The 20,365-nt window shown below is 30.1% G+C and overlaps 1 protein-coding gene across 1 annotated transcript; it reads right to left on the bottom strand.

Annotated features, from left to right (window-relative positions):
- Positions 1 to 313: 313 nt before the first annotated feature.
- Positions 314 to 9,510, bottom strand: LOC130677645 (T-complex protein 1 subunit gamma-like). The gene is made up of 3 exons (XM_057484475.1): positions 9,321 to 9,510; positions 9,150 to 9,211; positions 314 to 2,241 (listed from the first exon to the last, which is right to left on the bottom strand). Exons 1-3 carry the CDS (start codon positions 9,355 to 9,357, stop codon positions 688 to 690), a joined length of 1,653 nt encoding a protein of 550 aa, XP_057340458.1. The 5' UTR covers positions 9,358 to 9,510; the 3' UTR covers positions 314 to 687.
- Between the last annotated feature and the right edge of the window lie 10,855 nt (positions 9,511 to 20,365).

Here is a 20,365-nt window from a genome sequence, read left to right as displayed (position 1 = left end):
CCCCTTCATGGCACTCTCCTGGCAACTCCTGAAAGTAAAGAAAGACGTCTTCCCATAGATAGTTTCTTTAGAGTTTAATGAGTGGGAAGATCGGTTGAAAACAATTTCCCTTTCATCTAGCAATCAAATTATTAATATTTAGTTATTATTGTTATTATTTACGCCTTGATAATTTATTTTCAAAGGTTAATGTAAATTCATTAATAAAATCACTAGGATAGTCAACAGGTTGTATATTACAATAAATAGTAAGGAAAATAGTTTATTATTTAGAAATTTAATACTAAAAATCAAATGTTTTTTTTTTAATACATAAAAATTTATTAACTTAGTGAAATACAACGTGTGAAAAATTAGAATCCTGCCCTCCGGCCGGAAAGTGGCAACTTTCGAGCCGCTGCCCTAAACGAAGTTACAACTTTCCGGCTCCGTCGAGCAGAAAAATAGTATACGCACCTTGGCCAGTAAAAAAGAAAGCCTCAGACCACATTTTTATCAGCCTCGGCCAACAATTACATGTGATCTGAAACTTTTCTTATTTTGCTAGTCTAGGTATGTAATATACTATTTTATATGAATTGAAAAAAACATAAGACAATGAAATGACGAAACAAGCATAACGATATTCTTTGATATAAGCATCATTATTTTTAAAAAGTGTGTTTATGTAAATTTTTTTTATTATAGTTATTCTTTCATTGATTCTTCTGTGGGAGCTGCATTTTGATTTTGGTTGTATTCATTGCCCTTTTTTTTGCTGCCCGAAACAATATCATCTATTCTCAACAGCAAAATAGCTGTTTCAATAGCTGTTTTATAAGTTTGCATTTTAACACTCAATGGATCCCAAATACCTCGTACTTTCATGTCGACAATTTCACCGGTTTCACCATCAATACCCCACGTATTACCTTCAGTTGCGTGTTTAGCACGTAATGCAGTTAATGTACGAATAATATTAGCACCGCAATTCTGAGCTAATGTTTTCGGAATAATATCTAAAGCTTGTGATACTGCTTTGTAAGGCCATTGTTCCACACCAGCTATTCCAGCAGCTTTCTCCATTAAAAGTTTTGAAACTGACATTTCAGTAGCACCGCCACCTGGTACTAATTTGGGTTCCATCAATAAATTACGGGCAACGTGAAGAGCATCTTGTAAATTTCTTTCAGTTTCATTCAAAACATCTTTACTTGCTCCACGCAATACTATTGTGCATGCTTTTGGATTAATACATTCAGTAATAAAACAGAAATAGTCATCGCCGAATTTTTTAATCTCAAAAAGTCCAGCTCCAGAACCAACATCATCTTCACGAAGTTCTTCAGTACGATTGACGATTGTCGCACCACATGCTCGTGCAATTCTATTATTATCTGATTTACGAACACGACGAACTGCTGAAATTCCAGCTTTTAACAAAAAATGTGAAGCAAGATCAGCAACACCTTTTTCAGTTATTACGACATCTGGTTTAACAGCAATTATATCTTCGCAAATTTTTTTAATATGCTCTTCCTCTAGCTCCAAAACACGAGTAAAATCAGTATCTTTCATAATTTCAACATTGGTTTGCGATTCACCTTTTTTGTACTCCAAATTACAATCAAGAAGAACAATCCGTGGATTTTTTATGCATCGCTTCATTTTAGGATGAGTGACGTCTTTGTTCAGCATAACTCCTTTAAGAACATGACTTTCTTCAATACTACCTCCAGGAATTTTTTCCACTTTAGCATAACGTTTTATATCGATTTCACGGCGTCCATTTTCTTCAAGTAAGACTGTATGAACAGCATCCAAAGCAATTTGACACGCCAAATCAGACCAACGTCCAATAAATTTAGTACCAACGCATGATTTAACAACTTCGACTAATTTATTGCGATCATTACAGTCAAGTTCAATGCTAATTTCATCTTGTAAAATTTCAATTATATCTTCTAAAGCTTGTCTGTAAGCTCTTATGATAACAGTTGGATGCATTCCTTGTTCTAAAAATAGTTCAGCTGTTGCCAAAATTTCTCCAGCAAGAACAATTACTGATGTTGTTCCATCTCCGACTTCTTCATCTTGAGTTCTAGCGATTTCAATCATTGATTTACCAGCAGGATGTTGAACAGTAATTTCACGTAAAATAGCATTTCCATCATTGGTCATCACTATTCCACCAGTTGGATCCATCAACATTTTTAACATTGCTTGTGGTCCAAGACAAGTTCTAATGACATCAGCAACGGCCTAAAAAACAAAAAATAATTATTAGGTTGTTCATCATAAATAAGTCATTTTTTACTCATAATTAAATAAATTTAAGTTTTTGAGATTCTATATTTAATTTTTTCTTTTTCAGCAAATCAATTACAAAAAAAAAATGTTGGAAAATCCAATAGTGCACACCTCAATTGCTTAATTTATTTTTAATCATTACTTTTATTATATAATATTAATGTATTTTTTTTGTTATGAACTTTTATTCAACGTACAAATTATCAATTTGATTTTTTTATTTCTTATTTCCAGTTTAATATTTTTTTTACTAACATTTTTAACTTCCCGCTGAGAAAATCGACGATTTTCAAAAAATTCGGGAAGTTATTGGTTTCACCCCGATTTTCAAAAACCGGGTTTTCATCATATGTCGACATTTGAAGGTGCTAGGATGCTATTCTGACATTTCCAGAGCGATGTCTGTGTGTGAGTGTGTGTGTGTGTGTGTGTGTATGTGTGTGTGTGTGTGTGTGTGTGTGTGTGTGTGTGTGTGTGTGTGTGTGTGTGTGTGTGTGTCGCAGCAACATTTGAATCAGCAAAAAGCTACTTGGCGAACAAAACAGCGAGCACTAAAATAGTACTCATATCGCATTAATAATAAAAAAAAATATGTTCAATTCGTGCGTTCATGAGTCGTACAAAAATATTTGAAAAAATTGCACCTGTGGTTTTTTGAGCTTTCTATTTATGTATTTTTTTAACTTCCCGCTAAGAAAATTGTAAATTTTCAAAAATTCGGGAAGTTATTGTTTTCACCCCGATTTTAGAAAATCGAGTTTTCATCAGATATCGACGTTTTGAGGTCCTAGGAAGCTATTCTGACTATTTTCAGAATGATGTCCGAGTGTACGTATGTATGTATGTGCGTGTGTGTGTATGTGTGTGTGTGTGTAAACTCTTTGTAAGTTTTTAACTAATCAACCGATTTCGATGGTTAAGGTGACAATCGAAAGAGCTTGTTGGCCGTCATCTTTCCTAAAAATTTTAGATCATTTGATCAAGTAGACTCGAAAATATTGGCGAATTACAAAAAAAAAATTTATTTTTTAGTTTTTTAGTGATTTCTCAGAAACGACTCAAACGATCGGCTTCAAAATCTATTCAGCTCTAGAACTTGATAACACACGTCGATCGCCGCATTAACCATCTCCAACGGGTTTTTTCAAATATCTTCGAAACGGCTGAACGGATCGATTCCAAATTCGTATCAGCTCTACAATGTAAGAAAACGCTCCGATCGCCACCTTAAACGTCAAAATCGGTTCATTAGTTCAAAAGATATCGGCGCTGAAAAGTTAAAAAAATAACATAAAATGTTATTTTTTCCGGATAAATCAATATATAATGTGCTAAAATGTGTCTGAAATCTTACCAACTCTTCCTCTTTACAGTCTCTTTCGATCATCAGATAATGTCATATAACTTGATCTTTAGTTTTAGACATATTGTCAGCAAAAAATTGATAAAAACCCAGTCTTAAATGTTTTTCTCGGATATTCCATACATTATTGCTCTGACCTAAGTCAAAACTCATTCAAATCTTGATTTTGATCACTGACATTGATTTTTGCCTCAATACATTTATTTCAGAGAACACAATCGAGAATAAAAATTTAAAAGCCGCTTCTTCATTAATGATTTTTGAGTCTTACCTTTTCAAACTCTAGTATAAAACGTAACTTGTTAAAGCTTGAAAGGCTCATAAAAAAACGATTGCATGTAATAGCATTTTCGAGCTCGAAAATATATTCACAGTGATGTTTTCAAGCTTTATGAGCTCGAAAACAGCCGGAAGTTATGGGGCTGGCCCGCAGGGCCAACCGACGCCCAGATTTTTTTTTTTGTTATTAATCGAGATATTTTGAGTAGATTCTATTATAATTATAAAAAAATACTAATATAATTAAAAAAAGAAAAATAAAAAGCAACAAATTTTAATGAAAGAAAATTGAATATGTATTAAATTTGATCGTGCTCCCCGCCATTTTTTTATTATTATTTTATTATTTCATCATAAATGAGCATTATAAGTCGTGCACTTTTGGATTTTCCAAGTTTTCTAACTTCCTGCTAAGAAAATGGAAAATTTTCAAAAATTCGGGAAGTTATTGGTTTCGGTCCGATTTGCAAAAACCGAATTCCTATAAAATTTTGACGTTTTAAGGTTCTAGGAAGCTATCCTGACTAATTCAGGATGATGTCCGAGTGTATGTACACAGAAAAAAAGGATTACTTGAACTAAGAAATTTACGTTCTTCCCATATTTTTTCTTGAATCAAGCTTACAATTTGTATTTGATTCAAATAACAACAAAATTTGGATTTAGAAGCTAATTTCTTTATTGAATAAATAACTATCTCGATTCAAGAATAGAATTATTCAGCTTGAAAAATTTTTGTTTTTGTTTAGAAACATTTCAGACTTATCTCAAGTATTTTTTTACTCGGTTTAAAGTATTTAGATTTTTGATTCCAATATTTTTTTCTTGGCTTAATATAATTCAATTTTTGACACAAGTATTTTTTTTCTTGGTTTAAAATAATTCAATTATTGACTCAAGTATTTTTTTTCTTAGTTTAAAGTGATTTGATTCTCGGCCCAAGTATTTTTTTCTTGGTTTAAAGTGATTCGATTTTCAGCCCAAGTATTTTTTCTCTTGGTTTTTCAAGAAATAATTGTTCCTGTTTAAAAAAATTATTTAACTGTACGACTTATTTTATCCATCTGGGAGGGTTAAATGTCATTTTTCCACCTTCGGTAAAGAAGGAATTTTAATTTTTTTGACGTATGATGGGACTCGAACCGCCGACCCTTCGATTCAGAGTGGTTTCAGTCATGTACTTTAGACCACTCGGCCACCACACGCATTTGGAAATAAAAATTTATTCTGTTACTTGAAGCTATTCAGTATTATATATATTCAAGACTAAGCTAAAAAACAATTCCTTTATTGAACAATAAAAATTTGAAAGAGTTCTATATTTATAATAAAAAAAATTTAGCCTTCATTTGTAAACCATCAAGTTTTCTTAATTTAAGAATATTTTATTTCAAATTAAAAAAAAAAAAAAAACAAATATAGTTTCACTCGGAAATTCGTTAAATAGCTGAATTTATAATAAATAAAATACATATGTGCCCAAATATTTGCTAAACTTACAAATAATTATAACATTTATGAAATAATTATTATCATCTTGCTTTTTAAATTTTATCTACTTAACCTTATAACATGGACAAAATTTTCATTTCTTGTGCAGGAGCGACAAAGATAGAGTAGTGAGAAAAGAGTGGGAGAACCTTTGCGTAAAACCAAGAGAAAACTTACTTGGCTTAAGCTCGCAGTACTCTTGGTTCGAAATTTGTATTTTAATTCGTTATCACTGTTTATTGACTCAAAACATCGTATTACTTTATTCAAGATTGTGACTTTCTTGTACTGAACATTTATATTTTTTGGTTAAAGTAACAATTATATTACAGTAAGGAACAGTATTTATTAAATCAAAAAATTTTAATTATTAAATTAAGGAACTCAACTGTTGAATCAATCTTTGAAGATATATTGAGTCAAAAATTTTTTTTTCTTCGTTCAAGATTTAAAATCCAAGGAATTTTTTTACTTCCGTCAAGAAAATCTCGGTTTTCATTCCATGCCCTCAAAAGTTTCTTGGCTCAAGAAAAATTTCTTTGAGCCAAATAATTTTTTTTTCTGTGTATGTATGTATGTATGTATGTACGTACGTATGTAAATACCTGTATCTTTTGAACGGATGAACCGATTTTGATCGTCAAGGTGTCATTCGACGCGGCTTATTAATATCTAAAAGCCGTAAAAAATTGAATTTGATCGGTCGAGTGCGTTCAAAGATATTCCAAAAATAAAATTTTTTCAAAAATGTTTTTTTTTTATAACTTTAAATTCGCTCGATGGATTGATACCAAAATCTAATCAGCTCTAAGACTTTATGAGCCGCGTCGAATGCTACCTCAACCATCAAAATCGGTTGATTCGTTCAAGAGAAACCGTTGACGAAAGAGTTAAAAAAAAAATTTTTTTTTAGTTTTTTTGAAATTTCTCAAAAACGACTTCATAAATTAATTTCAAAATTTGATTAGCTTTAGAACTTGATAAAACGCATCAATTGCCACCTCAACCGTCTTAATCGGTTAATTCGTTTGAGAGATATCGTTGATGAAAGAAATAGTGAAAAACGTTTTTTCTCGAATATCTACAAAAAAATTTGAATAAATCGATTTCAAAATCTAATCAGCTCTACACAGAAAAAAATAAATAGAACTGGCTACTATGCCAGATAGTAGTCAGTGCTACCTGTAGAAAAAAAAAATTAAAATAGCAGTGGGTCCTATCTACGTAGTACTGGCTACTCTCTACATTGTACTCAGCTCCATTATGTCGGATGTTGCTCACTACTATCTTACATATTTCACTCTTACATGTTGTCCAGTTCTATGATGTACATAGCAGCCATAAGTCGTATGTAAATATCAATAAGTACTATCCGAGATATTTTTTTCCGTAACGACTTGAATAATTTTTGTTAGGGATGGCGCTAGTATTTATTATTGACAACGAACAAATAAAATTATTATCAGAACCAAATTAATTATGAATTATTTAACTACGTTTACGTATTTAAATATATAATTATAATTGATAAATAGTTAAATTTTTAATATAATTTTGTGAAACAAATTTTTTTCCATTTATGGTAATAAACTTATTACCATAAATGAAAAAAATTTATTTTATAAAATAAAATTAAAAATTTAAGTGTTAATCAGTTAACTAACTCATATGATATAATTATATAGACTCGCTGTCTATTTTTTCAAACTCTTGAATAATATTTTTATCATGACAAAATTAATTTTTTTATTGTTTTTTTATTCAAGAGTTTAAAAAAATAGACAACGAGCTACGATGAAAAATAATGAGAACAGGCGCTAGCTAAAGTGACTTTAATTATTTATATTTTAAAAATTGAAAAATTGTACTTTTATTATAATAAATATTTAATTTATTTATCTAAATAATAGTTTTAGTTTATTGAAACTTGGTAAGTACTTCATAACCTAATCATGGTTTGTGTAATTTGAGGGTCAGAAAATAGGTCAATGTGAGGGTCAGAAACTGCCACCTGAAAATTTCTGAGGGTCAGAAACTAAGTCTCTGAATGTCAATTTTTAAAACGTTAATTCAAATTATTAATTCAATTCAAATAATTATTTTACGCGCATGACATTATATGACTAATCATAAACTAGTCGATAGAATTATTGTTTTTCTCATTAAATTAAATCTTGCATTAATTATTATAGTATAACCCCAACCGGCACTCTAAGAAGGTCAGAAACTGGGCCCTTACCTTAGTGTATTTTGGAAATACTTTAATTATAAAATTTTGAATCAAATATTTCAACTTACATATTTTCAACATCGAATAATCAAAAGTATGCCATGTTAATTTAATTTATTGACTTTTTTTTCCTTTCTCACATGTTTTAATCATCAAACATAACTATTGACAATGAAAATATAATGAAATCTTTCCATAACTCAATGATACAAATAAAATTTCTGAATCAGGGAAAAATGTGAAAAACTTTACTGGGAAACCGGAAATTTCAGGGAATTTTGAAAGTATTTCTTTGTGGCCACCCTGAAATTGACATATTTTTCACATTTTAAATAAAATTTTCAAATAATTAATTTTAAAAATCAACTGATAATAATTGATATGGTTAACAGAATATTTAAGTTAAGTTTCATTGAGAAAAGGAAAATCCATGGCTAAGTGACCAAACAATGATGATGACAATAATAATAATAATAATGATAATAAAAATTAACATGGTGAACACAGATTTTTGAAACTGAAATTCCCTGACTATGTGTAGTAATATTAAATCATTGACAATTTTTATTTAATTCAAAATAAAATGGTATGTCAGTTCAATAAATAATCAATTATTGTCGTTAAATGAAACGTTATTCTATTATTTGTGAATGTTCATAAGTTTTTCTTTATTTATTAAATGAATGATTTTCTATTTTCGATTTTAAATGTTTTTATATAACTTACTTCATATTAAAATATAAATGAATTTTTCGTTTTCCCTCTAATAAATTTTATAGAAAAAAACGTTTTTTAGAATATTGATAAAATATTAATCAAGTACGCGAATAATAAATATCGTGAAACTTATTAGTTCAATACTTGTGTATACTTTTATTGTTTTTGGTTTTTTAACTTCTGAATATGCATGTTGATAGCTTGAAGATCCTGACGATTGGTTTCTACTAAGACTTTTTTTTTCTAACTGCTTCATTTTTTCGCTATTGGAATTAATTGATACTGATTTTTTTTTCAAGATCGTATTACAATCGCATTCACGTCCGCCACTTTTTGAACGTTTTTGACAGAAAAAAAAATTTATCGGATTTTTTCAATCAAAAAACAAAGAAACTAAAAATTTTTCCAGCTTTGAGATGAAATTCCCTGATTTTACCAGTAAATTTATAATTCCCTGACATTTCCAGGTTTTCGAGAAATGTGGTCACCATGATTAAAAATATATATTCGATAATTCTACCTAGAGGTGCATATTATTGAAATTATTTTATTATAAATAATTTATAGCATTATTTCCATATAAGGTTATGACTCCCGCACGAAATTATTTCATTTTAGAAACTTCGTTCTGATTTTCAACAAAAAAATTTATCGTAAAAATTTTAAATGGCTTTTTTTACCAAGATTTTTAGTATGGTCGGTACGTGGGAGTATCACCGGTACAATTCCTTATAAGGAAAAAGCAATTAACTTTATGAAATGTTATTTAATTATTCTCACCTTAGCAGCTTGAATATTTTCTTTTTGCACTTTTTTACCAGAATCACGTTTTGTATTTTGGCCTGGAATTATTAAAAGAGACGACATGATTTTAGGTTAATACATTAATTTACTAAAATATTCGGCATGCAAACAAAAAAGTATCAAATATATATTTTATCGTTTACTTACTTAAAACCAACAAAGGGGCACCACCCGGACCAAACATTTTTGTTTATAATGTATTTTAACTGTTTTAACTATAAATTAGAAATTTATATGACAATAAATTTCAAGTTACATAGAAAAAGGCAGAAAACAGTTAATAATAGATACGATAAAGATTGTGTACTATTTGTTAAGTCACGGAACATGGACAGGAGTGTCGAATCTATACACTGAAATACGCGTTGACGCATGCGCAGTCTACAAGTAATGATAGTCAAGAGGGGGCCAGAGCCATTGTCCAAAAGACATTCGTTCGATGCGAAATCTCCGAGATGCGACAAGTTGTCGAGTAGACAATCTCGTCGAAAAGAAATATCTATGACTAAACCAAAAGTTTAAAACTTCAAATCTGTAACAGTATAAATTTACGAAACAGAAAATTATCAAAAGAAAATTGTAAAATATAAATCACATCGAAATATGATTTATATAAAATAATTAGTAATAGAATAATAAATACTTGAATTGAAATAAATGAAAACAATCATTGTCATCGAAACATAGAGCATATCTATAAAGTTCTATTATCTACAGATCGGTTAAGTTCTACATTACCAACTTCCGTGGACAGTCAATAACACCAAAAACTATAATACCGACGACAGTTAATTGTACTCTTTATTGTTATAGCAAAAAACAAAATCTGTTTTGAAAACAGATTGGTGTAATTATAAAAGAACTAATTAATTAAATTTGTAAGTTAATTGTGTAAGTTTATTTTAAATTAATAATTTAAAGATTAACCCTGGTACACTGTAAATAAATTTTTTTTTGTTTTTTTTTTTAGTGCGATTTCATGTGTTTTAAAATAATATTATATATCTAACTAATTGATTTGTTTAAATAATGAAAAAATTTAATTAGATTTATAGAGAAGATAATTTTTATTATAACAATTTCTAATGCATAAGAAATGATCAATACCAAATTCTGTAGATATTTTTTTTTCTCAATAAATCAGATACATAAAAAAATTGAACATTAAAAAATTATTATATTAGAATATTATTATTGGAATATATTCCAACGAGGATTTTTTCCTCTTGCTTAAACTTACCTTTATTTTAACTCAACTAACTATGTTTTCAAGTTTATTATTTAATTTCCATTCTTTAATTATGTTTAATTATAAGCACGAACATTTGGTCTTGAAAAATGTTTACATAAAAGCATTTTTATAATCATTCTATCATTAATACCCCCATGAAAAAAATTTATAAAAAAAATATATATAAAATACGAATAAAAAATATATTTTAAATAGCTAACTTTTGGCCGATTTTCGTATATATTTTATATATTTTTAATATATTAAAGATATATAAAAAATACATGTATAAAAATATACGAAAAATATATTTTCTTATATTTAAAAAAATAAAACAAATATATTAGGAATATATTTTAAATCTATAAAAAATATAAAAAAATTATGTAAAAAATATATTATTAAGTTAATTAACAACATAGAAAAAGAAATATAAAAAGTTTATATAAATAATAGGGTGCTTTTATTTTTGCGACTATTTTTTTTTTTTCGCTCCCATCCCGAAATTTTATTGGAAATACCCCCAAAAATATTCCCTGAGAGTTTGAGCCCTTAATATTGATATTAAGTACTCGACCACAGCGTGTGAAGATTTCCCATTTAAAATACACGTAAACTTGGGTTTTTATTTTTTAAACTTCTATCACTCCGCGGCATTTTATGATATCATCTCGCCCAAAGTCGCGATTTTCTCTGAATTAAATGCTCTACAAAAGTGCCCGTTGTCGCGAAGTCGTTACTCATATAGGTGGGGTACTACGAACCGCTAAATTGAATTTTTTCATAGAATTCTCGTTTTTTCTCTCATTATCTCATAAACAACAAGACCTACAGAAAAAATGCAAATGACAACTTTATAGGAAATTTAATTTCCTACAAAAAAGGTCTTTAGCACTGAATCACTTAGATTGATACTTTTTGAGATATTAATTATTGAAGTTTACGCAGCATTGAATTCCCATAAAATGTCGAATCAAATCTTAGAAAATATTAATTTTTTATTTGACTAATATCTCAGAAAATATCAATCTGAGTGATACGGTGCTAAGGACATTTTTTGTAGGAAATTGAATTTCCTATAAAATTGTCATTTGCATTTTTTCTGTAGGTTTTGTTGTTGAGAGAAAAAACAAGAATCCTATGAAAAAATTCAGTTTAGCGGTCCGTACTACCCCACCTGTACGAGTTACGACTTCGCGACCATGATCACTTTTGTAGAGCATTAAATTCTGAGAAAATCGCGACTTTGGGCGAGATGATATCATAAAATGCCGCGGAGTTATAGAAGTTTAAAAAATAGAAACCCAAGTTTACGTGTATTTTAAATGGGAAATCTTCACACGCTGTGGTCGAGTACTTAATATCAATATTAAGGGCTCAAACTCTCAGGGAATATTTTTGAGGGTATTTCCAATAAAATTTCGGGATGGGAGCGAAAAAAAAAAAATAGTCGCAAAAATAAAAGCACCCTAATAAATAATATATTTTGTATATATTCTAAAATATATTTTTAATATATTTAAAATATATTTTTTATAAATATTTTATATATATTTATATATTTTTTATGTATTTTTAATATATTTTAACATATATTTTTTTTATAAACTTTTTTCATGTGGGATACTTATACCCCTAGGGCCTTTTATACAATTTTATAAGAGTTAATGCGATATTATATAATTTTTGAAGAATTCATGATCTTTATAGTATAGTGTTTATAGTAGAACATGAAATTCATCAACTTAAAATATATAGATTCTTCTACTTTCGCCGTCTAGTGATGAATTTATAAAACTGCATCATCTAATGAACGTCAAAATTACCTTCTGAAACGGTAAAATCGAATTTAAACAATTTAGGTCAACTTGAGCTTCTACTGCAGTCAAATTCAAATAGCGGCTTTAATCTGACGTCAAATTTACGCCCAATTTGACTGTTGATTGAGCTCAACTGGCTATCAGAGTTACCTCTAAATTGAAGAAAAATTAACCGCAAATTTTTCTTTTCAACTTTCGCTGTGAAATTGTCGGCAAATTCGGGTAGCAGATTTCAGGTAATTTCAACATCAAATTACTATCAATTTCAAGCTAAAGTGGCTATTAGGGTAAGTTGATTGAAAGTTTCACTTCAAATTGACGGCAAGTTTTTCTGTCAAATTATATTCAGATGACGGTAGTAGATGTGCATCAACTTGCTCACAAGTATTATCCAACCAAGGTTTGACAGAAACTTGTCGTTAAGTTTTAGCCGAAACACCCTAGGAGTGGAAACACGGTGAAATTACAGTGGATCCAGGGTGGTTATACGGTGGGTTTGTGCCATTTTACCACCATGTATACACGGTGTTTCCACGATGTATACACGGTGTTTCCACGATGGTTACACGGTGTACCCACCGTGATTCCACGGTGTATTCACCGAGATTCCACGGTGTAACCACCGCCGTGGATCCACCGTGTTTCCAGGGTGTTTTCAGGGTGATTCAAAACCGCCAGGGTTCAATTAAAATTATAAATAATGGAGCTACGATTCGGGAAGTCGATAACTTTGTTACTAAAATTTTCTGCTCTTTTAGAAACTTTTTAATATTTGAGCTATCACGTATACTTTTTAAGATTTTTCCAAAAAGTTGGGCGGCTAATTTTTGTAACGAAAATTTTTCTGTTCCTTCAATTTTTTGCGTAAGTGTATATTGTAATGGGTTTTTCACCACCGGGGATCTAACGGAGTGATGTCCGAGTACACGTACAATTTGGCAACCTTGTTTAAAGTATTTAAAGTTGGCCGCCAGGTGCTTCAATAATCACCGAATAACAATTACCCTGGCGGATCTAATATTACGGTAGGTCTACGGTAGTATTACGGTAGGTTTACCGTAAATTACGGTAGTTCTAGCGTAACTTACGGTATAGCTACCGTAACCTACGGTGGTGTAACGGTAGCTCCACCGTAAAATTACGGTAGAAATACCGTAAGCTACGGTAGAAGTACCGTAAGTTACGGTAGAGCCACCGTAAAATTACCGTAAGTTACGGTAGAAGTACCGTTAAACTACCGTTAGTTACGGTAGCTCTACCGTAAGTTACGGTTCTTCATTGTGGTGATTATCATTAGGTGTCACGGTGACCCTCCTCTCGAGTGCACATTTCCTTTAAAATATTTATATGCAGTTATAAATGGAAGTAGTTATTAGGCAAATGTAATACCGTTAATTTATAATAATTAGTTTCCATATACCTCACTCGTCGATTTTGGCAAGCCAAGATATCATGATAAGTCATCTCATGTAAAAATATTGCTGCATCACCGACCTGAGAAAGTTTTTGTACCTGTTACATTAATAACAATTAATTAATCACTCGATGCATCGATGAAAAAAAGTTTTTATAGAAATTGAGTAATTTTTTATGCTATTCTTCAGTTACGGTGATTATATAATATATATATGGGGCATTCCACGCCAAATCGACCACTTTTGACCCCGACCCCTTTCGATTTGGCTGAAAATTTTTTTTCCTTTTATACCCGATTAAAATCATTTTTCAGAAAATTTTCAAATTTTTTTACCCAACCCAAAAAAAGTTATGAGTTTTTCAAAAATAAGGCTTTTATTTTATCAAATAGCTATAACTTCTTCAAGAATTGACTAATCGGGACGTTTTTTTTTTCAAAATTTTTGTCATTGAATGTACTTTAAAAAAAAAATACAAAATAATTTTATGATGATAAACTCTATGAAATTTTCAGTTTTTTTGAAAAAAACTGTGACTTTCTTAAAGTACGTCATGTTTTATTTTTTTTTTTTATTTTCTCAAAAAAAACTTCATTTAATGCTGCAATTTTTCCCGCCAATCCTAGAGTGGGCCGACTATTCCTTCTATTTTTTTTTATCAATTGAAAAAAAAATTTTTGCCCAGTTGGGCTTATTTTGCTAAACATCAGTCTGGAAATTTTTGAGGATTTATAGATGACATCCGGCTTTGAAGAATTGAGACGAAAAAATTCATTGATAGTGGTAATCCTCCAAAATAAGCCCAACTGGGCCAAAATTTTTTTTTTAATTGATAATAAAAAAATAGAAGGAATAGTCGGCCACACTCTAGGATTAGCGGGAAAAATTGCAGCATTAAATGAAGTTTTTTTTGAGAAAATAAAAAAAAAAATAAAACATGACGTACTTTAAGAAAATCACGGTTTTTTTCAAAAAAACTGAAAATTTCATAGAGTTTATCATCATAAAATTTTTTTGTATTTTTTTTTTTAAAGTACATTCAATGACAAAAATTTTGAAAAAAAAAACGTCCCGATTAGTCAATTCTTGAAGAAGTTATAGCTATTTGATAAAATAAAAGCCTTATTTTTGAAAAACTCATAACTTTTTTTGGGTTGGGTAAAAAAATTTGAAAATTTTCTGAAAAATGATTTTAATCGGGTATAAAAGGAAAAAAAATTTTCACCCAAATCGAAAGGGGTCGGGGTCAAAAGTGGTCGATTTGGCGTGGAATGCCCCATATATATATATAATTATGATTATAATATATATATATAATTTGTAGCAAATGATCTATTTATCTTCAAATTTGGCTTCCGTGAATGAAAAAAATTTATTGATAATATTCAATTTCATCGGCACTGTTATAAATAATAAGTTGTTAAAATTTATAAACATTAACATAATCTTAAAGTTAATTACCTTGTAAGAAAATGTTTTCGGAAAATCACCCAATTGCTGTACCATTTCATAAATTAGTACAGAATAACCTTTGAGTCACTTTTAGTTCTCTAACCTATTATTTTGGGAATTGATGCTTACTTAGGATTTTATTACTCGAATCGAAAATTTACATGGCGCCATCTGCCAAACAAAGACAAAATGAATCGATAGAAATGGTGTGGAAATAAGGCCCTTACATTTACGCAGCGTGGATTTATCAGAACTTCTCAAGTATGAACAAACATGTCCTATAATTAATCACGTAAATTATTTACCGTGAACCACCGTAATGCGGCAGTATACGATAGCTAGTAGGCTGTATTGTAATCAACACCAAAGATATTACTCATAATAGTGAAGAACCAGAACTTTGTTTTGATGATCGCACAAATAGGTACCGTATTTTTATCATAGTTCTACCGTTAATTTACCCTATCTTGCAGTCATGAAATGGCAGGATTGAGGTAGAATTGCGGTAATATTATGGCAGAAGTACGGTAAAATAGGGTAGAACGACCGAAAATTACGGTAGAATTACGGAAAATTGCGGTAGGATTGCGGTAAATTACGGTAGGTCTACGGAAAGACTACGGAAGGATTACGGTGAATTACGGTAGAGCTACGGTAGGATTGCGGTATGACTACGGTAGGGTTACGATAGAACTACGGTAAGATACGGTATGTTACGGTATACTACCCTCGTACCGTAATCTACGGTAACTTACCGTAATTCTACCGTAATATCGGGTCCGCCAGGGTATCAGAAACAAATCGGCTCAGGGTGGCGGATCGGAGAAAGATCAGGCACTTTAGATTACGATAAATGATTGATCAGAATTAAACAAAATAATTAGTCGTATATTAAAAAAACAAAATAATTTATCGATACCTCAAGAATTATCAGTTACAAACGAAATATAAATTGCCGATTTCGGCTTGACTCCATATAAACTCAATTATAAAAAAAAAGAATCATGTATACTTGATCGAAAGACTAAGTTAGTTCGCACTCAAAACAAAACAGTCGATTGACGAAATAATATAAACTTATTTTATTTTTCCAACACACATACAACATAGTTCTTAATAAAATACTCAACTGGTGACGTCAGAGCATTTTACATGGTAAGACTCGGCTGCCGCAACGGATGAGAAAGAGATAATCCGCAACTCTCAGAAATACCCGAATGTAATAAAATAAAATAGAAATAATATTTTATCTCGGTAAAGCGATAAATTGCACTCTCATGCTAGTATTACGCGTAATTAATTATTTGATTAATAATTATTACGCGAACGCGTCTCACTTGTTCAATAATAAATTCACTCGTACACTTTATTCAGTTTCGCGCCGATGCTTTGGCTTGTTCACCCGAGTCAAAATTAAAACTGTAGTTTGAGCCTCCAAAGTCTCAGTTCTTTCGATGTTGGATTTGCCGCTGAATGTAATATGTTATTTAAGTCCTCGATGTCCTCAAAGTAGCGTATGGAGGAGTAAATCACCTTTTTAAAATGATATTTTAACCCTCCATGGCCTACCATATATTTTTAAATACTATACAAGTCCTCAATACCCTAAACGAAGCGCATGGAAGACTTAATCACTTTTTTAAAAAGACGTTTTAACCCTCCAAGGCCTACCGTACTTTTAATCTGTAACTTCGAATGAGTTTAATTCTTTAGCATGATACTATTGTTATAATAATGTTTGCGTTTTAAATACATAAAGATATTTCCAACTGATCGTGAACGTCCGAGTAGCAGTGCAGCAGTGGTTGTGCTTCATATCCCTTATAGGAAGAAACAATAGGCCCAAGCTTGGCCCAAGTCTGTCTAAGCATCGAAATGATAACACCCAGCCAAGCTTGAGTGACAGTGTTGTGCCAAGACTGCATCTTAGTATTGGCTCAATAACCAATGCCAGTATTGTGCCAAGATTGCATCTAAGTATTGGCCCAATATCGAGAGCCAGCATTGTGCCAAGACTGTTGCTAAATAAGCACCTATGCTTATTAAAAATAAATTAAAAAAAACAAAAATATTAGTAGACATGTGCGTGATGGTAACATATGGAAATAAATTTGTACACAGAAAAAACAGGTGAATCGATGAAACTAATTTTTTTTTGCATTTGCTGGGTCTCGAACCTGGTCCTTCATAACTGCTAGGCAAGCGTCTTATCCACTAGGCTGTTACGCTATTCACAGAAGCCAGGGGTTTTTAGGTACCATTTGTTATTTAGACTGGTAAACCAAGGCTTGTCACTTGTATAATGGCTGAACCTTGTCCCAAGACTGGCAAACGAATGCTTGTCACTTGAGTATTGGCTGAACCTTGTCCCAAGACTGGCAAACGAAGGCTTGTCACTTGAGTATTGGCTGAACCTTGTCCCAAGACTGGCAAACCAAGGCTTGTCACTTGAGCATTGGCTGAATCTTGGCCCAAGACTGGCAAACCAAGGCTTGTCACTTGAGTATTGGCTGAACCTTGTCCCAAGACTGGCAAACCAAGACTCGTCACTTGAACGTTGGTCGGATCTCGGACCAACCTTGGGAGGCCGAGCCTCGGTAGCCCGGTATTGTGCCAAGACTGGCCCCGTTGTCAATATTTTTTTTCCTTCAAGGGATATTCGTAAGGTCGTGGTTTCGAATCGTGGAGGCAGCAGATTAGATTTCAGCAGTGTTTTTAAAGTTGTTTGGCAGTTTCAGTTTTCCAATACATCGTTCGTATTTATTGTTCACATATAATGATTCATCAATCACATACTAATAATAAGTCAAAGACTCTAATTATTCAATTCGAATTTCGAATGACATAGTACTATTCTATTCGAACGCCTACTCGTATAACTTTAGCAATTATTATTAATATTTTTTAACTCACAACAAAACATTTATCACTAAGAAATTATTTTTGGAATTTTTAAGTTTCAAATTTTTTTCGATCATGGTGGCCATTTCTAATTAGTGGCCCCCTTTTCCCTTCTGTTTCTTTGATTTTACTGTTTGTCTATTGGTACACCAAAATGAACCCGTGCCCAGTACCGGAACAGCTAGTCATATTCATGTTATTAATGTTATCGATATACATTAATGGTGAGTTCTATTGACTGGCTAAATCGAATGCAATATTAATTATTACTGGAGCCCTAATATTTAATGCAGTATGTATGATTGTTATGAAAAATGCATTAAATATAGATAAACTCTAATTTAAATCATAAAAAAAAAATTTTTGTGTTTAGTTATTTTTTAAATTATTTTTTGTACTGTAACCTCAAACGCTTTATTTTGTTTCTATTCTTCGGTTCAAAATATTTATTTTCATTGAATATTTAATCATTTCAAAATTTTAAATACATTTTACATTATGAGTGTGACATAGCAGACATCAGACAAATTTAAAATTATTTATAAATCGAGTAAACAATTAATGAAATAAAATTTCAAAAAATGTGCATAATAAAAATTTTGTAATTAATAGTCCTTTTTTTAAAAATATCATTTTTTAAATTATTTATCGTATTTATTTATAATTTTTAAGTTGTCTGATGTCTGCTACATTCACACTTGTTTTACATTCCCGGGAAAAAATGATTTTGCCTAATCATATATGATTATATATGTTCATATATATGATCATATATGATTATATATAATCATATATGAAGTTATATATAATCATGCATGATTATATATGGGGTCATATATAATTATATATAATTATATATGACCCCATACATAATTAGATCTGATCATACCTGGCTGTTATAAGCCCATATATAAGTCTATATATAATCAGATCTGATTATATATAAGTCTATATATAATTAGATCTGATCAGATCTGATTATATATAAGTCTATGTATAATTAGATATGATCATACCTGGCTGTTATAACCCCATATATAATCATACATAAGTATATATATGATCAGATCTATTTATATATAAGTCGATATATAGTTAGATCTGATCATACCTGGCTGTTATGACCCCATATATAATCATGTACAAGTCTATATATGATCAGGTCTGATCATATATGAGTCTATATATAATTAGATATAATCATACCTGGCTGTAATAACTCCATATATAACCATATATGAGTCTATATATGATCAGATCTGATCATCTATAAGTCTATATATAATTAGATATAATTATACCTAGCTGTTATAACCCCATATATGATCATATATAAGTCTATACATGATTAGATCTGATCAGACATGATTGATACAAACCCATATATAATTAGATATAGGCCTATATATAATTAGATCTGATCAGACGTGACTGATATAAACCTATATGTAGTTATACATGTCTATGATTAAATCTGATCAGATTTCATTGATATGAAACCTATAAATATTTAAATATATATATATATATATATATATATATATATATATATATATATATATATATATATATATATATATATATATATATATATATATATATATATATATATATATATATATATATAGATATTAAATAATATGACAATTTTTTAATATCAATGTTATTAAATTTTTATTCTGTCAACTATCAATCAAACTTAAATCCCCAATAATAAAAAAATGTTCAAAGGTTTCGGCAGTAATTTAAAAGTATAAAGTATCAATTTGATTATTTGAGTTAAGTAATGCCATAAACGTTTCTTAATTGTAAGTGTATAACAGACTAGAGGATCAGACTACAAACCATCGATAGCCAAAGTTAAGCAGCATCGGCGTTGGACATTAATTGGATGGGTGACCTCGTAGTAAAATAATTGTCGATGATTAATAATTTTTTTTTTTTTTTTTTATTTAATTTTAACCGACATTGATATTGATGACGACAATAAATCCTAATTAAACTACTTAATTAATAATTTACAAATATTCTAAATGAGATTCTAAAAATGACTATATTCGTTCATGCATGATTATATATAATCATATATGATCATGTATAAACAGATCAAGTTATGTATGATCAGACCTGGCCAATTTTTGGATCTGATCATATATAGACAATTATGCATGATCATATATGATTAGGCAAAATCATTTTTTCCCGGGTTAATATTATTTAATAATTGTTAATATTTTTACTATGAATTAATGCAAATAATGCAAAAAATAACTCATTTTATTTACTGTTCCGGTATTAGGACAACCGAATTCCCATATAGGGACAAGGCTATTTTGGCGTTCCGGTATTGGGTCTTTTGGGTGTCATAGAAAA

Source organism: Microplitis mediator, chromosome 1 (genome assembly GCF_029852145.1).
Source record: "Microplitis mediator isolate UGA2020A chromosome 1, iyMicMedi2.1, whole genome shotgun sequence".
Lineage (NCBI taxonomy): Eukaryota > Metazoa > Arthropoda > Insecta > Hymenoptera > Braconidae > Microplitis > Microplitis mediator.
The sequence above is the reverse complement of the archived record's forward strand: the minus strand, read 5'-3'. Positions and strand labels throughout refer to the sequence as shown.